The 23,340-nt window shown below is 43.3% G+C and overlaps 2 protein-coding genes across 2 annotated transcripts; one reads left to right on the forward strand and one right to left on the reverse strand.

Annotated features, from left to right (window-relative positions):
* Positions 1 to 492: 492 nt before the first annotated feature.
* ldlrad2 (low density lipoprotein receptor class A domain containing 2) lies at positions 493 to 10,512 on the forward strand. Its single transcript, XM_061041529.1, has 5 exons — positions 493 to 810; positions 3,979 to 4,464; positions 4,647 to 4,796; positions 5,255 to 5,395; positions 7,917 to 10,512. The coding sequence occupies exons 1-5, from the start codon at positions 741 to 743 to the stop codon at positions 8,219 to 8,221; spliced, it is 1,152 nt and encodes a 383-aa protein (XP_060897512.1). The 5' UTR covers positions 493 to 740; the 3' UTR covers positions 8,222 to 10,512.
* A 7,033-nt stretch (positions 10,513 to 17,545) lies between these two features.
* Positions 17,546 to 18,345, reverse strand: LOC132977352 (G0/G1 switch protein 2-like). Its single transcript, XM_061041875.1, has 2 exons — positions 18,311 to 18,345; positions 17,546 to 18,018 (listed from the first exon to the last, which is right to left on the reverse strand). The coding sequence occupies exon 2, from the start codon at positions 17,967 to 17,969 to the stop codon at positions 17,598 to 17,600; it is 372 nt and encodes a 123-aa protein (XP_060897858.1). The 5' UTR covers positions 17,970 to 18,018; positions 18,311 to 18,345; the 3' UTR covers positions 17,546 to 17,597.
* Positions 18,346 to 23,340: the final 4,995 nt, after the last annotated feature.

A 23,340-nucleotide genomic window follows, 5' to 3' on the forward strand; every position in this document is an offset into this window, starting at 1 on the left:
TGAGACACTACGAGAGGAAATAAAGCTATTAGATTATAAATAAAAAAGTAGGAAGTTACGACATGTTTTGGATGAACTTTTCCCCCTTTAGAAAAATAATATTTAACCACTTCAGAATATAGATTAAAAAACGAATAGAAGAAATGTTGAACCGAAATAGAACAAAGTTTTATTAGATGTTTTTTATGACGTGATTTTATATTTAATGACAAATTAAGCATATTAAGACTTTTTTTTTTACTTTCTCATGTCAGAGGGAAATGAAAAGACATCATATTTTATCTGTGATCGATTACCTGTTTGTTATACACTTTAACCAGTTTAAGCATCTCACAGATCATACTGTGAACAGAAAGTGAATATCAGCGGAGGAAGCTTTGTGTTTTTCGCTTTTTCTTTTTCTTTTTTACCCTCGCTGATTGGTTGGGCGTTGCCATGGAGACGACAGGACACGTGAACGGACGGGGACGGAGAGGAGTAGAAGAAGAAAGAGAGTGTGTTTTTTTTATGATGGAGAGCAGAGCGGCTGCACTCACACTCCTTCATGACTCTGTGCTCCACTTTTCTCTACTTTCATGACAAGAAATGATTCCTCGTTGTGAAGTTAGAAACACTCTGATGTCTCCTCTGTGAGCTGGACCGGACTCTCTCTCTCTCTCTCTCTCTCTCTCTCTCTCTCTCCCTCTCTCTCTCTCCCTCTCTCTCTCTCTGCTGTCCCGAGCGCGTGCCTCTCAGTCTGGATGATGGAGGTGGAGGTGCTGCTTCTCCTGCTCTGCTTCATGATTCTCCACAGCTCGGCCATTGATACTGGTAAGACCCCCCCCCCCCCACACACACACACACACACACACACACACACACACACACACACACACACACACACACTGGAAACACTGGAAACAACTCTCAGTCTGAGTTTTTTTCAGATGAAGCTGCAGCATGTTGTAGAATAATTGCACCCACTGTTTGAAAGAAGTGCAAGTCAATTAAGCCTCATTATTTAGACTAGCTGTGTAACTACATTTACATGCTGGTTGGTAGTTCAACTCAATTCTTTAGTTAATAATCATGAAAGTACAAACAGTTTTGGGCTGTGAAAATAAAATAAAATGATGGTCCTGAAGCAGCAGGAGCAACTTGAGGTTAAGTGTCTTACCCGAAGATACAGCGGACATGTGGCTGCAGGAGCTGGGGATCGAACCCTAGCCCTTACAGTTGACCGACTCGACCACTGAGCCACAGATGCCCTCATATGAACACAAACAAACCCTCAATCAAAGTTGAAAACCAAAGGTTGACAAACGTCCTCATTGATGCAGCAGCTTTAAAGCATTAAAACAGATTTCTTTTTTTTTGTTGTAGTATAGGTTTGTTTAAATCTTAAAACAACAACAGCAGCAGCTATATCATAAAATAGCGCCAAATCGCTGAAATTTTTCCACTCCCAAACTCACCTGCGTGCTGTCATAACGGGGGAAATACACCAACTCCCAACCCCAAAAAACATCCAGAGTCAGAAGTGATGACTCAGCAGCTTTACATGAGTCTGTATTTATTTATTTAGGAAAGGCCTGTTAACTCTATCTTTAATGACATCATCAACTTGTGTAAAATGTTAGGAGAAGAAAGTGGAGGACATTTCATCTGCCAAAACTTAGCTAGGGCTATAGCTGCTGTTGTTGTTGTTGTTTTTGTTTTTGTTGTTGTTGTTGTTGTTTTTGGAAAGAGTTAAACAAAGCTATACAAAAAAGAACAAGACGTCTATTTTAAAGGTTTTATATGCAATTTTTTTTGATCCAGCAGATGTCGCCTTGAGCACCAGCATGAAACCAAAACAACTCGCGCTGCATTGTTGTGTTAGCATGCTAATGCTAGCGATCTTTATTATGCTCGTATCTTCACACTGCATGTAAATTTACCTGAAATGAGCGTGATCTAGAAACACAGTTAAGCAGTGAGTACAGTATGTTATTCTTCTTTTCTCTAGTCCCTCAATTAAACAACTTTTATACACGAGGGGAGGAGTCAGCCGGCTGTCCAGGCGATGTAAACAAACTGAAGATAGGACTCTGAAAACATCACAGACAGTGGGACTCGGGTGTTACACCCATTGTAGACAGTCATGACTCACAGAGTTATTTTCAGAGGATATATTTCAACGTCTCTCAATCCGAAGATAGTGTTACATCCCCAGCTCCTGTAGCCACATGTACGATGTGTCTTTGGGCTCAAAGTTGCTCCCACTGCTTCAGCGGTGACGTATGAATGGGATTAGTTACTTCTGATGGTCTCTTTACTCAGCAGCCTCCACCATCAGTGAGTGAATGTGTAGGTGTGACCTGCGGTGTCAGAGTTCTTTGAGTAGTCAGAAGACGAGAAGACAAGTCCATTTAGCGTTTGAGTCTGATACAACATTCCTCCCTCATGTCCCGGCTCTGAGGCAGCCGTCCTGCAGGAGTTATCTGTTGTTTTTATCCAGCACATAAAGCATGTCTGCACAGCTGAAGTGTACAGTGATATAATGGGAGCGTGTGAGGAGAACATATATGGATGTACAGTGAGGCTGCCGCCCTTTTCCACACAATACCGTCTCACAGACATTTCTCACTGCAGTGTGTCACCCCCGGACCCTCACTCCTCTCTGACTCTCCTCTTTCATATAAAACTCATTTTTTACTGCGATCCTGTTTAAAAGGAGTTGACTTCTCGGCCTGCAGTAATCTTTACAGGGGGACTCGGTGTCCTCTGGTCACCCGTGTTTTGGATGGTGTCCCCTGAGGTTTTTTGTATCTTCTGACTCGGTGCGGAGGGGCCGAACCGGTTTCCCACCAACAGGGGCTCCGGGGCTTTAGGACATTCCTGGAGGTCAGAGCGGGAGGATCTGGTTGTCTCCCATGGAAACCGAGCTAATAAACTCCAGGGGTGGTCGTAAATTTTCTCATTATTTGGCCTGCGGCCCGGAGGCAGGGGGTTTGGTGGGCGGCCCGAGCGGGGGGATGCTAATGCCGGATCTGCCCACCCATCTGTCCGGGATCCTGCTGTTGACGGGTTTCGGCTCCTTCTCAAACGTTCATCGTGCTCATCGCGGCTGGTTTGGGCAGTGCAGGTTTACACAGATGTGACCCGGGTCATTAGGAAACACGCAGAGAAAGTTTCTGGTGGAGTTGAAATCACACTAATCATCGATTTTTAAAACGGGGGTTTTTGTGCCTCGTGGTGTCATTTGTAGGATTTTAGACTTTTTAAGATTTTGGTGTAAATTGTCTTTAGGTCCTGACAGACATTAATAACTCATGTTCTCTGAAAAAGGAACAAAGAAAATCCGTCATCTGTATCAGTTTGTAAACCTGTAAAAACTTCCACCAATGTCTGCCACGAGGTACCAATCTGATGAACCAATCAGACGCCTCCCTGTCTCCCTGCTCGCTCTCTACCTCTTGCGTGCACTAGAGGTCCGCTTCTGGACCAATGAAGCTTGTGCATGTAAGTGAGGGTTTTGCGGGAGCACAGAGGGGAGGGGGTGGGTGCAGACGGAGCACAGAGGGAATGCTACTTTTCAAAATCATTTCAAAATTACCAACCCTGCCTTTAATAATGACTAATAAGAAGCCAGAATGCTACTAATTAGCATGCTAATACGCAGCTAGTTCATGGTACATATTGGTATCTTGATTTAAAGTGTTACCAGAAATCCTTCAGCCCGTTCCCTAAAGAAGTGTTTCTTAATCCTGGTCCTGGGTGACCCACTGCCCCGCATGTCTTAGATGTGTCCCTCTTTCAACACACCAGACCTGATTCAAATGATTTAGTCATTCTCAGGCTTCCTGATGTTGGAAAGTGGAGGATATATAACATGCAGGGCAGTGGGTCCCCTCAAAAGGATTCTGTCATATACAGTTCAACTGTTTTCATACAGATGTTCTCCAACATCAGTTTGTCTCTGAGGATTCTGTCTCTGGTGTGTTTTCCCCTCATCAGTGAACGTGGTGGACTTCTGTGGTCAGACGATCCGAGGTGACGGCATGATCGTCAACTCGCACCAGGAGTCTAAGAAGTACTACTTTGTTACCATGGGGACCGACTGTCACCTCACCATGCAGGCCAGCTCGCCCAAAGACAAGGTCCAGTTCCACTTCCGCTTCTTCCTGGTCTACAGCTTGCTGCGAGTCGCCCCTATGAGCCCCGCCCCCGTCTTCCCAGAGTCCCCCCGTGGCTCCGCCCCTTTAAACCCCAGACTTGAGCCCACCTCGGGGGAGAGCTCGGGGGATCCGTGTCACGCCGGCTCGTACGTTCAGTTCTACGACGGACGGGACAGGAACTCGCCCCCCCTCGGGCCTCCTCTGTGCGGGAAGAGCCCCCCCCGACCCGTCCTGTCCACAGGAAACTACCTGACCCTGAGACTGGTTACTCGGGGGACTCAGCCCAGAGTGGACTTTGTGGGGGACTTCACCTCCTTCAGACTGGGTAAGAAAAATATTAACATGTAACAACAACTGTAAGAATGTGATGGATATAATGTGTAACAGATTATTGGAGAACAATACTTTTTTATGCTTTTGTGTACAGAAAACTCTGAAAAAGTTTTAGCAGCTGACCTACATTCTTCTTATTCTGCTGTCCCATCATTAATTTGTGATTCTTTGCAGGTTTCAACCAATCAGAGTGCAGCAGTGAGCCTTATTTCACCTGCAGGAACGGGAAGTGTATCCCTCTCGGCCTGGTGTGTGATGAAAAAGGCATCGACAACTGCGGGGATGGAAGTGACCTGGAGGAGAACCTGACGACGGGCTGTAAAGGTCAGCTAGGTTTCAATGCTGATACAAAGATGTGTTCCTTTTAGTAGGAGTAGTAATCATTTATTTCGGTCACAAGAAAAAAACAAAAACATTTTGACCAAAAAGGTTTAAAAGCTTTAGCTTATTACACCTACCCTTGTTACAAATCTGATTATTTAAGACACTACTAGTTTGGTTACAAAAAACAAAACATATCAGAATCAGAATTTGTTCCAAGAATTTCTTTCAAAATAAAACAAATGAAACAAACAAATTTTTACCCAAATACACCTGTTCTTTATGTTTGTCCTTACCTTTGTTTTTTTTATACACACCTATTCCCCTTAGTTCATACCGGCTCTCTCTAGTTTCCCTAAAGTTTGAATCTTTGTTCAAACCTGGATGGGAAAAAAAAGTCCTCTAAGTGGAGTGAAGTTTAATCTCCTATCATTTGACCCAAATTTGTTTTCTTAATCTAGCAGGTCAGCTTCTACCTCCTGAACCTCCACCAGCGGTAGCGACCCCTCACCCACCTGTCGTGACTCCGCCCACGGTGCCGATTGCGTCACATATGAACTGCGGCATGCCAGACAGCGCTCCGAGTCACGAGTCGGTAACAGGTGAGTCCTCGCTTTGAAATCAAACTGTTCTGATGCAGCTTGTGTGAAAGCAGCTGCAGGAATCCATCCATCCATGTGTAAAACACGGCGCTCTCACCCTGCAGTCGCTCGCTTGTTAAACAGGTTAACTAAGTGCCCATTTTGGGTTCAGAGTGTCCTGATGAGCAGACGTAAAACTAAATGAGGGGGGACCATTGAGTTGTTAATTTCAGCTAAAGACTCGTAAACCAATAAAAGTTGATGGATTCTCACGGCGGAGTTCAGCCCTTTGAGTGATCCGTCTCTATTCCGGTGTCAGAGCTGCAAACAGAGACTGACCGAGCCAGAGTGTCAGAGTCTGATTGCTTTTAACAGCCGGCCAAGTTTTCCTCTAAGAAAACAGCTATTCTTCTGTTCTGACTGTTCAGCTCAGAGTGGAAGAAGGGGATTCACATCTATCTGCTGTGCAAAGTGCCAAATGTTTATTAGAAGAGATCAATTTGAATGACGCCTGATCTGTCCGGAGAGAGTGAGGCGCCTCAGGCTGGATGAACCCACAACTTCAGAGGGAAACATTTTTTCTTGAGGTGTAAATATGTAATAGCATTTCCACATGCAGTAAGTGCATGACCATATGTCAAGTGTCATTAAGCAAATAAATCATAATTTCACTTTCTCACTTTGTGGTGTAAAAGGACACTAACACCACTGTGGATCTTTATCCTTTCCTCTGTGCACCTACTGAGTAATTCCATCATCCAGACTGTTTCTTTTTGTTGGAAGTTAACGAGCACCCATGCTCACACTCAGACCAGAGCCACAGCTCGTGAGAGTAGGATGTTGTAAAATATTACGAGTGAAGCACTTGCTCTTATTTGGACAGTAGAAAGGCAAAGCAGCGAGGGCGCCAGGTAAAGCAAACTAAGCGGAGGCAATGTCCCGATAAGATTTAAAATCAGGCAGACCAGGGGCGTGCCCAGAGGGGTGGCATGGGCCCCCCTTCAAATCTGATTGGCCACCCCAGGTGCCAGCCCAAAAATCCCAAACTGAGGTGGCTTATGCTAAAACCAACTATCAGGTCTTTTTTTGCAAAGGCTGTCGGTATTTTTTGATTCATATTTTGTCTTGCTTGTGCTTTAAATTGTTATTAAGACTTTGCACATATATTTCATAAAACAGGTCCATAGGAAAGTAATGCACTCTGTCTTACTTGCTCTGAACTAATCTTTAGAAATCCACCTGTAACTATAACTTTGCAATCTAATGATTAGGCACACTGGAGGAGGTAGGACAGCAAAGCTATACCAGTAGGAGACGTGTCATGGGGATGAATTAAATAGGTTAATCCCTTAAAGTCTTTATATGTGATTTTTCACACTTAAATATAATATAAATCAAGTATATCCTCTGAAAATAACTCTGTGAGTCATGACTGTCTACAATGGGTGTAACACCCGAGTCCCACTGTCTGTGATGTTTTCAGAGTTTTCAGAGTCCTATCTTCACTTTGTTTACATCGTCGGGACGGCCGGCTGACTCCTCCCCTCGTGTATAAAAGTTGTTTAATTGAGGAACTAGAGAAAAGAAGAATAACATACTGTACTCACTGCTTAACTGTGTTTCTAGATCACGCTCATTTCAGGTAAATTTACATGCAGTGTGAAGATACGAGCATAATAAAGATCGCTGGCATTAGCATGCTAACACAACAATGCAGCGCGAGTTGTTTTGGTTTCATGGCGACATCTGCTGGATCAAGAAATCGCATATAAAGCCTTTAAACTTCTTTTAGTTATATGAAAAAATAATTGATTAACCGTGTTGTAAATGGCACTCTGCAATATGCATTACTTAGAGGGTAAACAATGTCAAATTGGTTCGTACAGTGTGGCTAATGTTAGCAATGCTACTTCCACCAGGCGTTGGTCCTCCTTGCAGGTTAACATCTGCATGCCTGCTCTGAATGTGGTTACACATTGCTCCGTTCGAGTGGTTTATATGCCAGTTTGCCTGCACAGCTTCTCCGAGATGCCACCCTTCCACTGTGCTTGTTTACATCCAGGCAGTAGAGCGGGGAGAGCAGGCCCTTTAACCGAAAGCTACAGCCCCATCTAGTGGCTGGTGGCTGCATGACAGCTTAGACACAACATTTAACCGACATTGTGGGCCGACATTTATTAAAAAAAATACTTACAATTAATTTAACCAACTAGTATTTCTAGAGCTGACTTTCAATCTTTTAATCTCATAATCCTGCACATCCTAAATGTAAACATGTTTCAAGACAGAAGCTAATAGTCGCCGAAATGGTCCCTTATTGCACTGCTGCAGATCTGTTCGGACTATTTTGCTCACCAAATTATTGTGCATGAAACCGACGAACAGAGACTATTAATGAAAAGCAGAATGCTTCATACATCACAAATAGTGTGATCATCAGTCTATAGATTCTGTAAACAAAGATTCATGGGGGCTGAATGAAGCAGCTGGTGTTACTTAGGTGTTTTAAGAGAATTGCATTTTGCCCCCTTTATATCCCCAGACTCTCCTGCCTCGCTGGCCCTGCTGGTCCTCTACATCCTCGTCGGCGTGGTGGCAGGCTGCGTGGTGCTCTGTTGGTGCTGCTGGTCGCCCGGCTGGTTCCTGTGGCGTATCAGCATCTGTCGCTTCTTACCCTGCTGCAACGTGCCCTGCTCCTCCTGCCAGCTCTGCGCTCAAAGCTGCACGCACGGCAAGGAGCACCGACTGGCAAAAGTCACACCACACACGCCGGTCAACGGGACCCCGGCAGGCACGGCGGCAAACGCCAACAGTGCTGAAGAAAATGTTACCGTGGCGCCAGTTTAGAGGAGGAAGTTCTGACAGGTCGGTCTGTTTCTGCACACAGAGACTTGGGGTTTATCAGACCGATGCTAAGCTGGGATCAGAGGAACAGCTGACTAAACGAAGAATCTTCAATTTCTTTGGTTTGGGTGTTTTCTGTGCTTTAAATATGACGCAGGAGAAAGACTGCTCTTTTCTTATTTGTTGAAGGAGAAGCAGGGTACAATGTGACTATGGATTGTCACATTGGATGTTCAGCTCATGACGTCTGATGGCGGCACATTTAAGCCGTTTTCACACGTGCACTGCTCACCAACTACTCCCATTGGCCCGAGGTTAATTCTCCTGATAATATCCTGCTGCGTTCTCCCATCAGCTCACTCGGACTTGCTGTGGAAAAAACACTAGGGGGTCTGGCAGGAGAAACACCGTGGGAAGTCAGAACGAAAAATTTGGCTGTTTACGTTCACACATACAGCTCCTCCGGCAAATATCAGGAGTTTTCTGCAACAGTGAAAGTCCTATCAGTTATAGATTAAAGAGACCGCTCATGGTGAGGGCGGCCTGGGTCTGAATCCAACCTGTAGCTCCTGTCATAACCCTCTCTCTCTCTCTCTCTCTCCATGATTTCTGCCTCTATCTACTGTCCTGTCTCTGAATAAAGGCATAACAAGCCCAACAATACATCTATAAAGAGACTGCTCTTGAAGTGTGAATAGTGCAGCCTTTAATACTCTGCAAGTTTTAAAAAAGAAACAATAACAATTTGTTAGTTTGAGAAGTGTTTTTAATCATTTATGTTCGTAAAACATCATTTAACTTTCCTATCTTAAAAGTAACCGTTCAGCCATGCAGTCGAGTGCAGAACACTCCAGGTCTTCAGCTTTGACCAAAAGTATTCCTCTGCGACGTGCTGAGCCGACGGGGCTCAGAGTCACCCACCTGGTGACAGCAGCTGCTCTCTGTGTGAGAAATTCCTTCTTCAACTTGTCCACTCTCCTCTCAGCGGTCTCTGTTGTTCCAAATATAAACCAATGTGAAGTTTGGACGATGAGGCACAAAGGCTTGAGGTTTCTCGTTAAAAACGTTGTGCTTATTACGTCTTCTTTATTTTCCCTTACAGTTGCCTACAAGCCTTCAAACACACAAGCATCTTTTTCTACCTTCAGCTAGTTCAGACTCAATATGAGATCATTTGTCCAGGAGGAACAGTATTACAAAAACTGTGTTTTAATTCATCATGCACACAAAGCGCATTATAAAATCCATTGATGTTTTTTCACTGTATTTATGTAGATGTTGAGTTCAAAAGGAAGATTGTACAGAATTGCTGCTTTTGAAACAAGCAGAGGACACTCATGCACTCAGTGAAGAAGACCCCTCAACCCTGTTAGGCCCCTACACCCTACTGATAAGTTACATAACCTTATGGCCCTTAGTTCCAACAGCAACAAAACAATATGGCCACCTTCAACAGACCCAGGCTCTGTTTAGCCAGCTAGCCTATCCCCCCACAACTCAGACTAATGGGCAGCCAGAGTCAAGTCAAGTGGGGACGTCCCTTCAGTAGTGTTTCGTCCAATTTGATGTAAACGCCCCAGCATATGGTTCTTGGCTGATGTTGTAGTACTCAGATTGGTCTTGGACTAAAGACTAGTCTGGAATTGAAAGCATTTTAACTCGGTCTTGTCTCGGTCTCAGACTCCAGATTTTAAATCAAGACCGGTCAAGACCACCACTGGTAGGCTACATCACTACTGAGATTAGAAGGAAAACACCTCTTTCTAAAACAACCAATGACTTCAATTTATTTGTGTTTTGATTTGTATCCCCCGTTACGGCCACAACCTTCCCATCTTGCGGCCTAATTGAGTGACACACCCCTAAACACAAGTTGATGATTGTTCAGTGGTATTTATGGTCTTGGTTTTGTCTTGGTCTCGCCCTGCCTTGGTCATTGGCCATTCTCGATCCCTAAAGGTCTTGGTCTTGTCTCTGTCTCGATCCCCAAAGGTCTTGGTCTTGACTCAGTCACGATCCCTTAAGGTCTTGGTCTTGTCTCAGTCTCGATCCCTAAAGGTCTTGGTCTTGTCTCGGTCTCGATCCCTAAAGGTCTTGGTCTTGTCTCGGTCTTGGAGCACTCTGGTCTCGGGTGTGTCTTGGTCTCAGTTAGTGTGGTTTTGACTACAACACTATTCTTTTCTCTAAATGTGTAACCATGGAATACATAATTATCATTTTTTCAAAGAGTTTATTGTAAATCAGCGATTTCTTTATGTTTCAATGAACAGCTCATTAAACAATGTATAAATACAGCTTTGTAGCTGCTGATATTGTCGCTTTATACCATATTTAAATATTTAGTTTCCATTCTCGGCGTGCTGTGTGCGAGCATTTGTAAAGGAGACATGCAGATGTTTCATAGTTTTGGCATTGTGAATTAGTAAGACTGCCTTTATTGACTGCCTTAAACAGTATTTATTGTCTCAGTGGTCCAAATCAGAGGGGTCTTCTGCCAAACGTGATTAGAGTTTAAAAAATGTGACGACAGATAGCCTAAAAAGGTCTTAGTGATTGAGATAAACTGTAAAGTAATGACCTCTATACATGTATCAAACTGAACAAAGTTAATATTTAACAAATTACAAGAGATGTTCATGGCGCTGATAGCCTAGCAGCTAGGTCGCCGCCCCATGTGTGGAGGCTGTTGCCCTCAAAGCAGACAGCCTGGATTTGAGTACAACCTGTGGCTCCTTCTCCTGATTTCCTACCCTATCCCCTGTGCTTTCTAAATAAAGGCAAAAGCCCCCCGAAAAATCTCAAACAAACAAAAATAAGAGATATTCCTGTAAATTTCCCATTTAATATTGGCAGACCAATAATACATAAAAGGGGCTTTAAAGTGATGATTTGTAGTTAATTTTAAAAGAAGGTAAAGAAATTAAAGTAAAATAAAACATTGAAAATGAAACTGAACTGATAGAGAGATGTTGGTTCATACTTACGAGGCAGCCAGTAGTATCTCCTTTAAAACATGGCTTTTCAGTTTTCAAATTTTATATCTTTCAATTTCACACTGGAGCACTTCATGTTTCATATGTACAGGCACTGGGTGCTTTTAAAACTAAAACTGAGAACAATTGCCCTTTTTTTGCTGTCAAAAAAAACAAAAAAACATTGGACGTGTAAATAAAAGACAATAATAGAAAAATACATATACAAATAAATAACTTTTTAAGGTCATTTTTAAATAATAATCTTCCCAGACAGTTTTCCATGGTCACAGATGTTCTTGTGTTGAATACTGGAGTACCGCAGGGCAGCGTGCTCGGCCCCTTCTTATTAACCCTTCACACCATCAACTGCAATCCCTGATATGACTGTGTGGCTTTGTATTGATGTATGCAGATGACACCTTGTTCTACCAAACTTCATACAATAATAATGAGACTTTATATCTGGAGTAAATCAACAATCTTGAAGAGTGGCGCAGAGATGTGTAACCTACTGCTTTACACTAAAAAAAGAAAGGAAGTCATTGTTGATTTTAGAAACAAAGTCACACAACCCCGTCTACATCAGTGGATCTAAGGAGCAGCAAGTGTTTCAGGGGATTCTCACATCATCAGACTGGCTTAGAAACGGCTTTATATCCCTCCGAGAAAACTTTAGAGAGCAAGATTCCTGTGCTGAATTTTTCATTTCTAACAGAGGAGAAAAAGAGAACTTGACTAGAAGACAGACTGAAGTGGTTGCCTCCTGAAGTCACAAATGTACTGCAACCTGTAGGTTACCATCTCTGTGTAAAGTTTGTCTGATTCTAAAGCTCAACGTATCCAGTTAACTGGATGTAAAGTCTGTTTTTTTCATATGGGTCTTTTTGTATGCTTGTTTTAGAGCTTGAGTCTGTCTCTTTGGAAGGTTTCCTCTCATTTCAATACACCCCAATAAAACGATTGGACAGATTTATAACCCACCTGCAACTGCCATAAAAACCAAATAAATTACAATAACAACAATAATGATAGATTTAATTTATATAGCTCCTTTCAAGGGACCCAAGCATGCTTTACAGCCGGGACAAAAAAACAAGAACAAGGCTAAGACAAGTAACAAAGGATGGGAGTCCAATGGGGAGGCAGAGTTATGAGAGGTTGTAGGCGGTGGTGAACAGATGGTGCTTCTGGAGTTTTTAAAATGTGTCCAAAGATGGGGCATGGCAAGTGACTAAAGGGAGCGCTTTCTAGTGGGTGGGGGCTGTGATGCTGAAGGCTCCATCAGGAGTCTGGTGTTGGGGATGGAAAGCAGCTGGTGTCCGAGGATTGGAGGTTCCAGGAAGTAGTGTTCGGGTTTAAGAGGGCTTCGAGGTACTGCGGGGCAAAGAGGATTTATTGAATTGGGAGCCAGTGGAGATGGATGAGGGTTGGAATTTTGTACGTACTGGAGCCTGTCCAGGGCTTTGCTGGGTACCCCAGACACAACTCCATTGCAGTAATGAAGACAGGAGGTTATGAAGGCATGGGTTGGGATTTCTGCCACAGAGTCGGACAGTGATGGCAGGAGTCGAGAATGTTTTGTTTTTTTTAATTAAGGAGCTACAGATTTGATTTGGGAGTGGAATGAGAGGTTTGAGGCTATGATGACGCCTAGGTTGTGGACCTCGGAGGATGGACGGATGGAGCCCCCTTCTACATCCAGTAGGACAGATCTCCAACCTTCCTGAGGTTTAAGGAAATTGTTTGACATCCAGGTATTGATTTTTAAATCTCAAAGCCATCGATTTATTGATTTCTTGCAAGATGTTAAGACACTTTCAAATAATAGAACAAAAAATGCATGCAAAATAAATTGCCTACTCATATTTGAAGGTGGGTCTGCACACATATATTTGTTGGGATTAATATTATTGTTTATGAAAAAATATATTTTAGACGAGGATTGACTAACTGTGATGGAATTATTGCAAATCTCTGCCATGAATCGAGTATTTTTCGTCTTTGCAGCAGAATCCTCTGCCTGCTTTCCCAGGCTTCATACAGACAGTACAGTAGATTCAATCCCCCTGTCTTCTCCTCCTTTCACTCAGATTGATGCTCGATGTGAGGGGCAACCTGTGTTCCATGTGTCCACCAGGCAAACTTTCTTTTTGACATCATCTGGATGAAGTAGCTACATAACCTTTCCTCAATCTGTGTCTTTGGTAGGAAACAAGGCCATATGCTTAAACAAACCATGTGTTTCTGACCGGCAGGTTGCCAGGCTGCAGCGCTTTAAAAGCATGCAGACTACTTTATCTGTCCCGCTTCCTGCCCCGGACTGTACAGGAATACGCATGCAGCTGAACACCCATCACACACACAGCATGTCTGTATACGTTTAATCAGCCTACACGCACGGAGACAGGCATGTGCGTCAATGTGTGGAGAAGGTCAGATGCTCCTGCCAGCTAGACGTTTAACTGTTAGCTTACATATGATGAGCATTTTGCAGTTTCCACAAATCAAATCATTGATTAGTCTCACTGTTTGGATGGGTATTTAATAAAAATCCATCCATCCCTTCATCCATCCCTTCATCTATCCATCCCTTCATCCATCTATTCATCCATCCATCCCTTCATCCATCCCTTCATCCATCTATTCATCCATCCATCCCTTCATCCATCCCTTCATCCATCTATTCATCCATCCATCCCTTCATCCATCCATCCCTTCATCCATCTATTCATGCACCCCTCCTTCCATCCATCCATCCATCCCTTCATCCATCCCTTCATCCATCTATTCATCCATCCATCCATCCCTTCATCCATCCATCCCTTCATCCATCTATTCATGCACCCCTCCTTCCATCCATCCATCCATCCCTTCATCCATCCATCTATCCATCCATCCATCCATCCACCCCTCCTTCCATCTTCCATCCATCCATCCATCCATCTATCCATCCATCCATCCATCCACCCCTCCTTCCATCCTTCCTTCCATCCATCCATCCATCCCTTCATCCATCTTCCATCCATCCATCCATCTATCCATCCATCCATCCATCCATCCACCCCTCCTTCCATCCTTCCTTCCATCCATCCATCCATCCATCCATCCCTTCATCCATCTTCCATCCATCCATCCATCTATCCATCCATCCATCCATCCACCCCTCCTTCCATCCTTCCTTCCATCCATCCATCCATCCACCCCTCCTTCCATCTTCCATCCATCCATCCATCCATCCATCTATCCATCCATCCATCCATCCACCCCTCCTTCCATCCTTCCTTCCATCCATCCATCCCTTCATCCATCTATTCATGCACCCCTCCTTCCATCTTCCATCCATCCATCCATCCTTCCATCCATCCATCCATCCATCCATCCCTTCATCCATCCATCCATCCATCCCTTCATCCATCTATTCATGCACCCCTCCTTCCATCCATCCGCCCCTCCTTCTATCTTCCATCCATCCATCCTTCCATCCATCCATTCATCCATCCATCCATCCATGCTCTCCAGGGTCGCAGGGGAATTGGAGCCAATCCCCGCTGTCATTGGTCAAGAGGTGGAGCACACCCTGGACTGGTAGTATTTGTTAATCATGGATGAAAATAAATATAATGCACCATAGTCTATGAAAATGTGTCCTTAATTTAAATTGTTACCAGAATATTTACACTTATAACACTTCATTGTAAAGTTTATGAAGCTTGGTCAAAACGTTTCTCACATCAGTTTCTCGTGCTGGCTGAAAAAACAACTAAACGTCTCTTTAGTGACACATGTTTGCTTCTAAAGCTCACAGCTCAGACCAGGATGTAATCACCTCCATGTCTGCAGCTCAGTGCAGCCTGTTGTTCTAAAGCCGGCTGCACTGGATGGTTGGTTGACTCTGTGGAGGATTTGGCAGAGAGTCCGCAGCTTCACACTGTGTGTGTTGCCTCTAGTCTCCGCTAGCAACCTTTCAAGTCAAATCCCAGTTTCTTTGAGAGAGAAAAACACTTTGCCAGGCCTTTTGTCACTCTTGGTTTTTCGTTCTGTTAGTGACTTTTTGACCCGAGTGAAGCCTGGAGGGTTCATAATTTTGTCGAAGTTTCGTCAAAAGGCGACCCTTCAGTTGTGTGAATGACGGCGGATTCTTTTTGATGTGTTTTAGTGATATATGTCAAGTAATTCCAGTATACAGGGCGCCGGAAACAAAAAACATTAATAAAAAAAGAACATGCCTCTCAGATAAGACCAGGTCCAGCTTCCTGCAAGGATCTGTGAGTCATGATTTGACCAGCTGAAGGGTCACGGTTTTATTCTCCTGCTGGATCACTCATAGTTACCTCGTCCAGTTGGGGTCATCAGTGTCGATACGGATAAGGGTTAAACAATTCAGCCTTCACATAGCCCATCTATCAAACTATTATTAGACCAAAGAGTATCATGTTGACTCAGGGTTATATTGGTGTTCACACGTCCGGCTGCATTGTCCCACTGTCACTATCTCACTGAGCCATGCTGCAGGATCTGTGGGTGACTCAGCTGAACCGTCCATAAATCTTACAGTTATCCATCAAAACACCAGGAGGCTCCAGGCAAACAGTCCACAGAGTGTCTTAGGAGGATGTCAGGTAAACTGTGCAAACTTCACTGTTTACTCAAGGAAGCTTAAGTATAATGTATTTGAAAGTGCATTCTTACTACAGCTGATTTAACAATCCAAATGATAGATTGAGGGGGAAACAATTCACATCTATGTCCACTAGGGGGCAGAAGTGCTCTCTTGCAGTGTACAGATTGCAATTTAGTGTCCTTACATGCAAGACAAAGAGAACAATGTGAAGATATAACCCTCCTCCAATCAACATATTTAACACTCAGGGAGGATTTAACATGCCCGCCCCCTCCCCCCTCTGATAATGTTATTGGACTGTACTTGTATATTTTCTAGTCTTCTGACCAGGTCGCTCACACACACATGCACGTGTTGGGATCAAATAAAAAAAGGATTCAGTGTCTTTTCTAAAGCATGTTGACTGCAGGAGCCGGGGATCCAGTCGGTGAACAACCCCTCTTCCACTGAGCCATGAACCCGCCCCCTGTGTGATTCTTTAAATCAGGATCCAAAAAATAACCAAACAGTATGGCATGGAGTCATTGGTATGTTAGATCAGTCTCAATATTAACAAATGCACACAGAAGGATTCACAAATATATTTCACTCAAATATATTTGCATATATGTAATTTTTTCAGCAGGGAAATGTCTGTAGCCAATCAGATGTCTCCTTCCTATTCAGCCAATCACAGTAGCGTAGATTCAAGGGTATGTTTTAATGTGATCACTTTTTTTTGTGAATCAGAAATACATTTGTGAATCTTGTTTTTTTTTATTTGTGGATTTGTTTTACATTTATATAGAATGAAAAATATTTGTGAATATTGAGACTGATCTAACTCCATACTGATGAGTTTCATTCTGCATCAGTCTGAACGAGTCAATCAACGTGGAAACCACACTTTAAACATAAATGGATCTTTATTGGTATGAAAAAGTGAATATTTACAACATCTGCTCATCATAAACAACATAATATATTTACAACAACCTTCCGCTGCTTTCACACGTCAGATTCATACAGCAGACACAAGGGGGCGCTACACGGCAGCTACCCTCCGCCTGGCAGACTCTTAACACCCTGCTGCTTTCAGGTACCCCTCAATAACTCCAGACTTAAAGGTTTCAAGTCCAAACTTAAAAGAAAATGTGAATAAACTTGACCCTGTGGACGGTCAGTGTGGCTGTCTGCTGTTTCCCACTTTTCTGTCGAGCAGCAGAAAGAAAAAAAAAAGTTGGTTTTATTTTGATAAATAATGTGTGGTTGATCTGTTTTAGGGCTAATTTAAGGTTTCTTCTGTCATATCAAACATAGAGCAATGTTCGTTAAATAGAAAGTCTTCTCCATGGATGAATATGGGACACATTTGTCTGTTGACTTTTTAAAAAAAAAAAATCTGTCTACAGCTACACAACGTTCAAGACTTTAAATTTTCCATTTTCCAATCGGACTGTGTGCTCAGGACTCATTTGTAGGATCTTTGTGCAGCTGCAAAAACATTTTGAGTAAAAAGAACAACACAGTTCTAACATATTAGATGTTGTCTGAGTGATTTCAGTGCTCTGAAGACATCTGTTTTTTTTTAAACCTGGAGAACAATGTGCACTGTGATTTGTGCATCACAGAAAGCATTCCCCACAGCACATAAAGGCATCATGACAAAGCAGCATTGGATGGCAGTCATTGTGCATTTAGCTGTCTGTAAAGCTTCAGACCGTGTTGCACAACCCCGTGCCGTAGCAGCAGCAGTTCCCTAATAAATATATGGAGTCTTTCGGGGGGGTCGACCCCGTTGGCTTTAGGAGGCGTGCAGTCTGTTGGAGATGCTCCTTTGGCTGACTTTGTGAGTCTTGGAGAAAGTCAGGGTTGTTGCACCGTTTTCCCAAGCCTGCTCCTTCTTCTCCTCCTCCTCCTCCTCCTCATCCTTTCCCTCCACTTTGTGCTGCACATCGGCCTCAACAGTTCTCCTCTCCTTGGCTAACATGAGGAGCATCTCAGCGTCCAGCGGCTCGTCAGAGCAGAAAGGGTGACACACGGTCTCCACCAGGCAGATGACCGTCCCCAGCACGGCAATCACAGAGCCCACCAGGTAGACCTTCAGCAGACCCCGGTTGGGTTTCTGACTCAGCATCTCTTTGGCAAAGGGGATCAACTCCTGCAGGTTGTCCATTTCCACACAGCTCTGCTTCAGCTCAGACACTATGGTGACCTAGAAAGACCTTTAGAAAGAAAAAAAACCACATAAATTAGATATAAGTCTTAAAAGAAAAAGAGACATTAAGGAAGAAATCATTTAAAAGGTGCAAACAACAGATGTTAATTTAAGTCATCACTATAGGTTTTAGATTCTGGTTATTGAAGTTGCAGCTGTTCGACTATTCGGCCAATCAGCTCTGAGAATTGTCTGGTGTTATACGCGGCTATATGCAACTTACAGTAAATAAAAAAACACTTTAAAGAACTAGCGTAGTTTGAAATGTCAGCGTTTGAAAAAGTATAAAAATAACTTACTGTGAAGTAGTTTGTTCCTTTCAAAGGTTCTCTTTACTCATATGTTCCTGTATGTGGCAGATCACACTCTTACTGGGAACTGTGGTGGTCACTTATATACCCACTCTCTCCTCCCACACGTTGAATATTCATGCAGCACGGAGGCCAGTCTTTGGAAGCACCCAAGAACATCGGGCTGGGAGCCAGAAACTTTCACCCAGTTGTGTTCGTGCTCGTTGCACAGTCGACTCTGTCGCTGATGTTCTTAGTGAAACTCCATTCAGGGATGTGTAGCAATCAAAAGTCAGTTTGTACCGATGGCTGATGATTATTGTGAGTCTGAATGTTCACTTTCTGTATTTACTGACTGAATTAAAACCTTTAGAGAAGACGAATCAGGTCAATAAGACTCAGAGCACGATGACACTGAAGGCGCGCAAAACACATAACTAATCATTAACTGACATGTTTGAGGATTTTTCACTCTTTAGATTTGTTTTCATCTTTCATTTTGTTTCTCATTCCTTCCTCATGTCACTTAATCACAAGCAGCAACCTCCAGTGTTGAAAAATGAAGCCAATGTGTAAGTGCAAAATCCTGCAGTTCATGGAGTGTCCACTAGAGGCTGGCTGCAGGAACACAGGAAGTCACATACACACAACAGGCAAAAAAAAGCATAAATAAACATGTTTACAGCCTGAATTAAAAAACTAAATAAGTCTGATTAATTATTGTCATCACTGGCACACACTGTACGGAGGTTTTTTTTTAAAAATGGCTCTGTTATGATTTTGAAACGATACCTGTTATCCATAGTTAGGCGCGTAGCTGACAAGACGGTTCATCAGGAGGTTTAAAACCCGCCTCAGCTCCAGCTCTCAGCCTGTCGTTAGGTTGAGACAGGATTTCCAACATGGCGGCTGCTGCCGATTAGCCTCTAGCGCCCCCTGCAGGAACAGACAGGTGACGTCACTCAGGCTTCATCCATTAATATTTACAGTCTTTAGTTTATCCCTGTGTGTGTTTTTTTATGTTGGGTTTAGTTTTCAGTGTTTTATTTTGTAGTTCTTGACTCCTTTCCTTTTTGATTGGATTCACCACCTTCACCTGTGTCCAATCATCCCAAGTCTATTTAATGTCTTTCTCTTCCTTTGTCAAACCTTCTACGTGTGTCCTTGTGGATTTTCTGAGCTCTTCAGTCTTCTTTGTTTCTCCATGTGTTTGGACTTGTTTTTAAGAAAGTTGCAATTTGTAAAACTGATATTTAGAGTCTCAATCTGAATAATTTGTGAATGTTTAAATTGAGACTTTCTTGCAATCGAGCTTAACTTGTAGTTGGTGAGAGTCGGGGCTGTGTAAGGTTCCCCTGCTCGGTGGTATCTGGAAGTCTGAGCCAGCATCTCGACACACAGAGGGAGCAAACTGTGAGCCTGGATCCTCTGGAAGATGTTCTGAGTCGGATCATTAAATAGAATCTCACAGGCGAGACCAGCCTGCAATCTCCTAGTTCACCCAATTTGGACCGAAAATAAATAAAATAATTTCCGATTTTCTACATTTTCCTTCCATACACATGTGTGAGGGTCTGCGTGTATGGGGTCACATGTAGAGAACATGAGAGGCTGATGTGTTTTTATTCCTCCAAAGGCATGAAATGAAACGACTCTCTTAGCTGTTATATCTTATTGAAGGTTTACAGAGGTGATGTGAGAAATGAAACTATAACGTCTTCTCATATTTGACCATGTTCTACTTATCGTACTTCTAGTGATCGGACCTGAAGGAAAAGAAAAATCAGAATCATGTTCAGACTATTGGGTGAAAGGTAAAGGTGTTGTTTTGGATGATGGAGTCCATGTGACATCTACAGTCACCAAATTGGGGGAAAGGTTGTGAAAACCCGCGTCACCCTGCAGCCTGTCTGCTGCTGCAACACTTCCTCTGTGAGGTCAGAGAGCAGACGAGCCGTTCAGCACGGAGCGGTGGCCTCACACACACTACAAGTACCGCACTCACATTCTCAGTCACTGGCCGTGAACCAGCCGGGAAACATGACAACAACAGAACATGATTCATCTGGTTTCTGAAACTCACAAGAAGATGTTATTTGACCGTTATCATCATTTCTTGATCTGAAATGGCATATATGAAAGATTTCTGACAATACTCAAACCAGGCTCTTTAACCGTCTCATTGCTATATTTATATTTTTCACCATTATCAGCTTTCTCCATATAGCCTGTTAGCATAGCTTCCAAGCAATATGGCGAACGTTAAGTTTAGATTCTGGGAGTGAGTTCCCACCCACTGATCTGTGATTGGTCTGTAGCTTCAGTGGTCGAAAATATTAAGGAACTAGCGTTGTAGTTTCACCCCGCTAACCGCAACAGCTTCCAGTGACGCAAAATGACGATTTTTGCGTCACTGGAAGAGCTCCTTTTCAGACTCAGAAATACAAAGATTTCCCGTCTCAGGGGAAAATGAGGGCGGGATGCACGACCATTCAATCAATTCAATCAATTTTTATTTGTATAGCGTCAACTCATAACAAGTGTTATCTCGAGACACTTTACAAGAAGCAGGTAAAAAGACCTTACTTATTGCTATATTACAAAGATCTGGCCTATCCATCATGAGCACTTTAGTAAAGCAGCAAAAGTTAAAAGGCAGAAATCTTCGGCCGGATCCCCGGCTCATGACGAAACAGTCTTCACAGGCCTAGACTGCGCCGGGCTTGGAAAGGGATAGGGGGAGAGATGGGATAAGATGCAGGAAGAGGGATAGAGAGCAAGGGGGTGGGGGGAGGTAGACCGTCCATCAGCAATCCGGTGGGGAGGGGAGGGGGTGTGTGTGTGGGGAGGGGGTTGTTCTGGCAAGCCGTCAACCGACGATCTTGAGGAGCCTAGGAGAGCTCAAGAGCTCCCAGGAAAGTAGGTGGTTAGTGACTGAGATTTATAGATAGATACATGCAGTAATATGATGTACTGTATATGCAGAGAGAGAGAGAGAGAGAGAGAGAGGAGCTCAGGGTGCCAGTTCCCCCGGTAGTCTAAGCCTATAGCAGCATAACTAAGAGCTGGTCTACACCAGCACCAGCTCTAACTATAAGATTTATCAAAAAGGAAAGTTTTAAGTCTATTCTTAAAAATACAGACTGTGTCTGCCTCTGGAAGGCGATTCCAGAGGAGAGGAGCCCGATAAGGAGGAGCCCCATAGTACACTTGGAGACTGTAGGTACCACCAGCAGACCTGCACTCCGGGACCGCAACGCTCTCGAGGGACAGTACGGCACTAGTAGCTCCTTCAGGTAAGATGGTGCCTGGCCATTTAGAGCTTTGTAGGTGAGAAGAAGGATCTTGAATTCTATTCTAGACTGTATAGGGAGCCAGTGCAGAGAAGCCAGGACAGGAGTGATGTGGTCCCATTTCCTAGTTCTAGTCAGTACACGAGCTGCAGCATTCTGGACCAGTTGAAGAGTCTTTAGAGATTTGCCAGAGCACCCTGACAAAAGAGAGTTACAATAATCCAGTCTGGAGGTAACAAATGCATGAACTAGTTTTTCTGCATCACTTTGCGACAGGATATTCCTGATCTTGGATATATTACAAAGGTGAAAGTAGGCTGTTCTTGAAACTTGACTGATGTGAGAGCTAAAAGACATATCTTGATCAAAAAGAACTCCTAGATTCCTAACAGTGGTGCTAGATGCCAGGCTGATGTCATTAAGGACAGTCACATCACTAGAAAAAGTCTCTCTGGGGTTCTTAGGGCCTAGCACAATAACTTCAGTCTTGTCTGAGTTAAGTAGCAAAAAAATTCTGTTCATCCAGGTCCTAACGTCCTTAAGGCACGTTTCTAGCTGACATAACTGACTGGTACCATCGGGCTTCATTGATACATAAAGCTGAGTATCATCTGCATAACAATGAAACTGTATGGAGTGTTTCATCATAATATTTCCCAGAGGAAGCATATATAATTTAAAAGGGAATTGGTCCAAGCACTGAACCTTGTGGGACTCCATGGCAAACTTTAGTGTGCATAGAGGACTCATCATTAACATGTACAAACTGAGATCGGTCTGATAAGTAGGATTCAAACCAACTTAAAGCAGTCCCTGTAATTCCAAGAAAATGCTCCAGTCTGTACAACAGGATCCGATGGTCAATGGTGTCAAAAGCAGCACTAAGATCTAACAAGACGAGCACAGACAGAAGTCCCCTGTCTGAGGCTAGAAGTAGATCGTTTGTAACTCTAACTAGTGCAGTCTCAGTGCTATGGTGGACTCTAAATCCTGACTGGAACTCTTCAAATAAACTGTTGTCATGGAGAAAGTCACACAGCTGTTTAGCTACCACTTTCTCCAGGATCTTCGAAAAAAAAGGAAGGTTGGATATAGGCCTGTAATTAGCCAGAGTTCCTGAGTCCAGAGTAGGCTTTTTAAGTAGAGGTTTGATTACCACTACTTTAAATGCCTGGGGTACATAGCCTGCCAGTAAAGACAAATTGATCATATCTAATATGGAGTTGCTAACTAAGGGAAAGACTTCCTTAAACAGCTTGGTTGGGATTGAGTCTAAAAGACAGGTTGACGGTTTCGACGCAGAAAAAATGGAATATAGCTCTGAAAGGTCGATTGGAGAAAAACAGTCGAGACTAATATCTGGTCCTGGAACTGTCTCTGCCGTATCAGACGTATCCGCACCAGGTAAGGGCAGGAGATTGCCAATTTTGTCTCTGATGTCTAGAACTTTGTTGTTGAAAAAGCTCAGGAAGTCATTACTGCTGAGGGCTAGAGGAATACAAAGCTCAATTCCATTCAAAAATACTACCAGGTTTCTAATGATACAAAGATTAATGCTAATGGGTGAAGCATCCCTTTAAGTATAATGTATTTGAAAGTGCATTCTCACTACGGCTGATTTAACAATCCAAATGATAGATTGAGGGGGAAACAATTCACATCTATGTCCACTAGGGGGCAGAAGTGCTCTCTTGCAGTGTACAGATTGCAATTTAGTGTCCTTACATGCAAGACAAAGAGAACAAT

The sequence above is a fragment of the Labrus mixtus genome, chromosome 7 (assembly GCF_963584025.1).
Source record: "Labrus mixtus chromosome 7, fLabMix1.1, whole genome shotgun sequence".
NCBI classification, from domain to species: domain Eukaryota; kingdom Metazoa; phylum Chordata; class Actinopteri; order Labriformes; family Labridae; genus Labrus; species Labrus mixtus.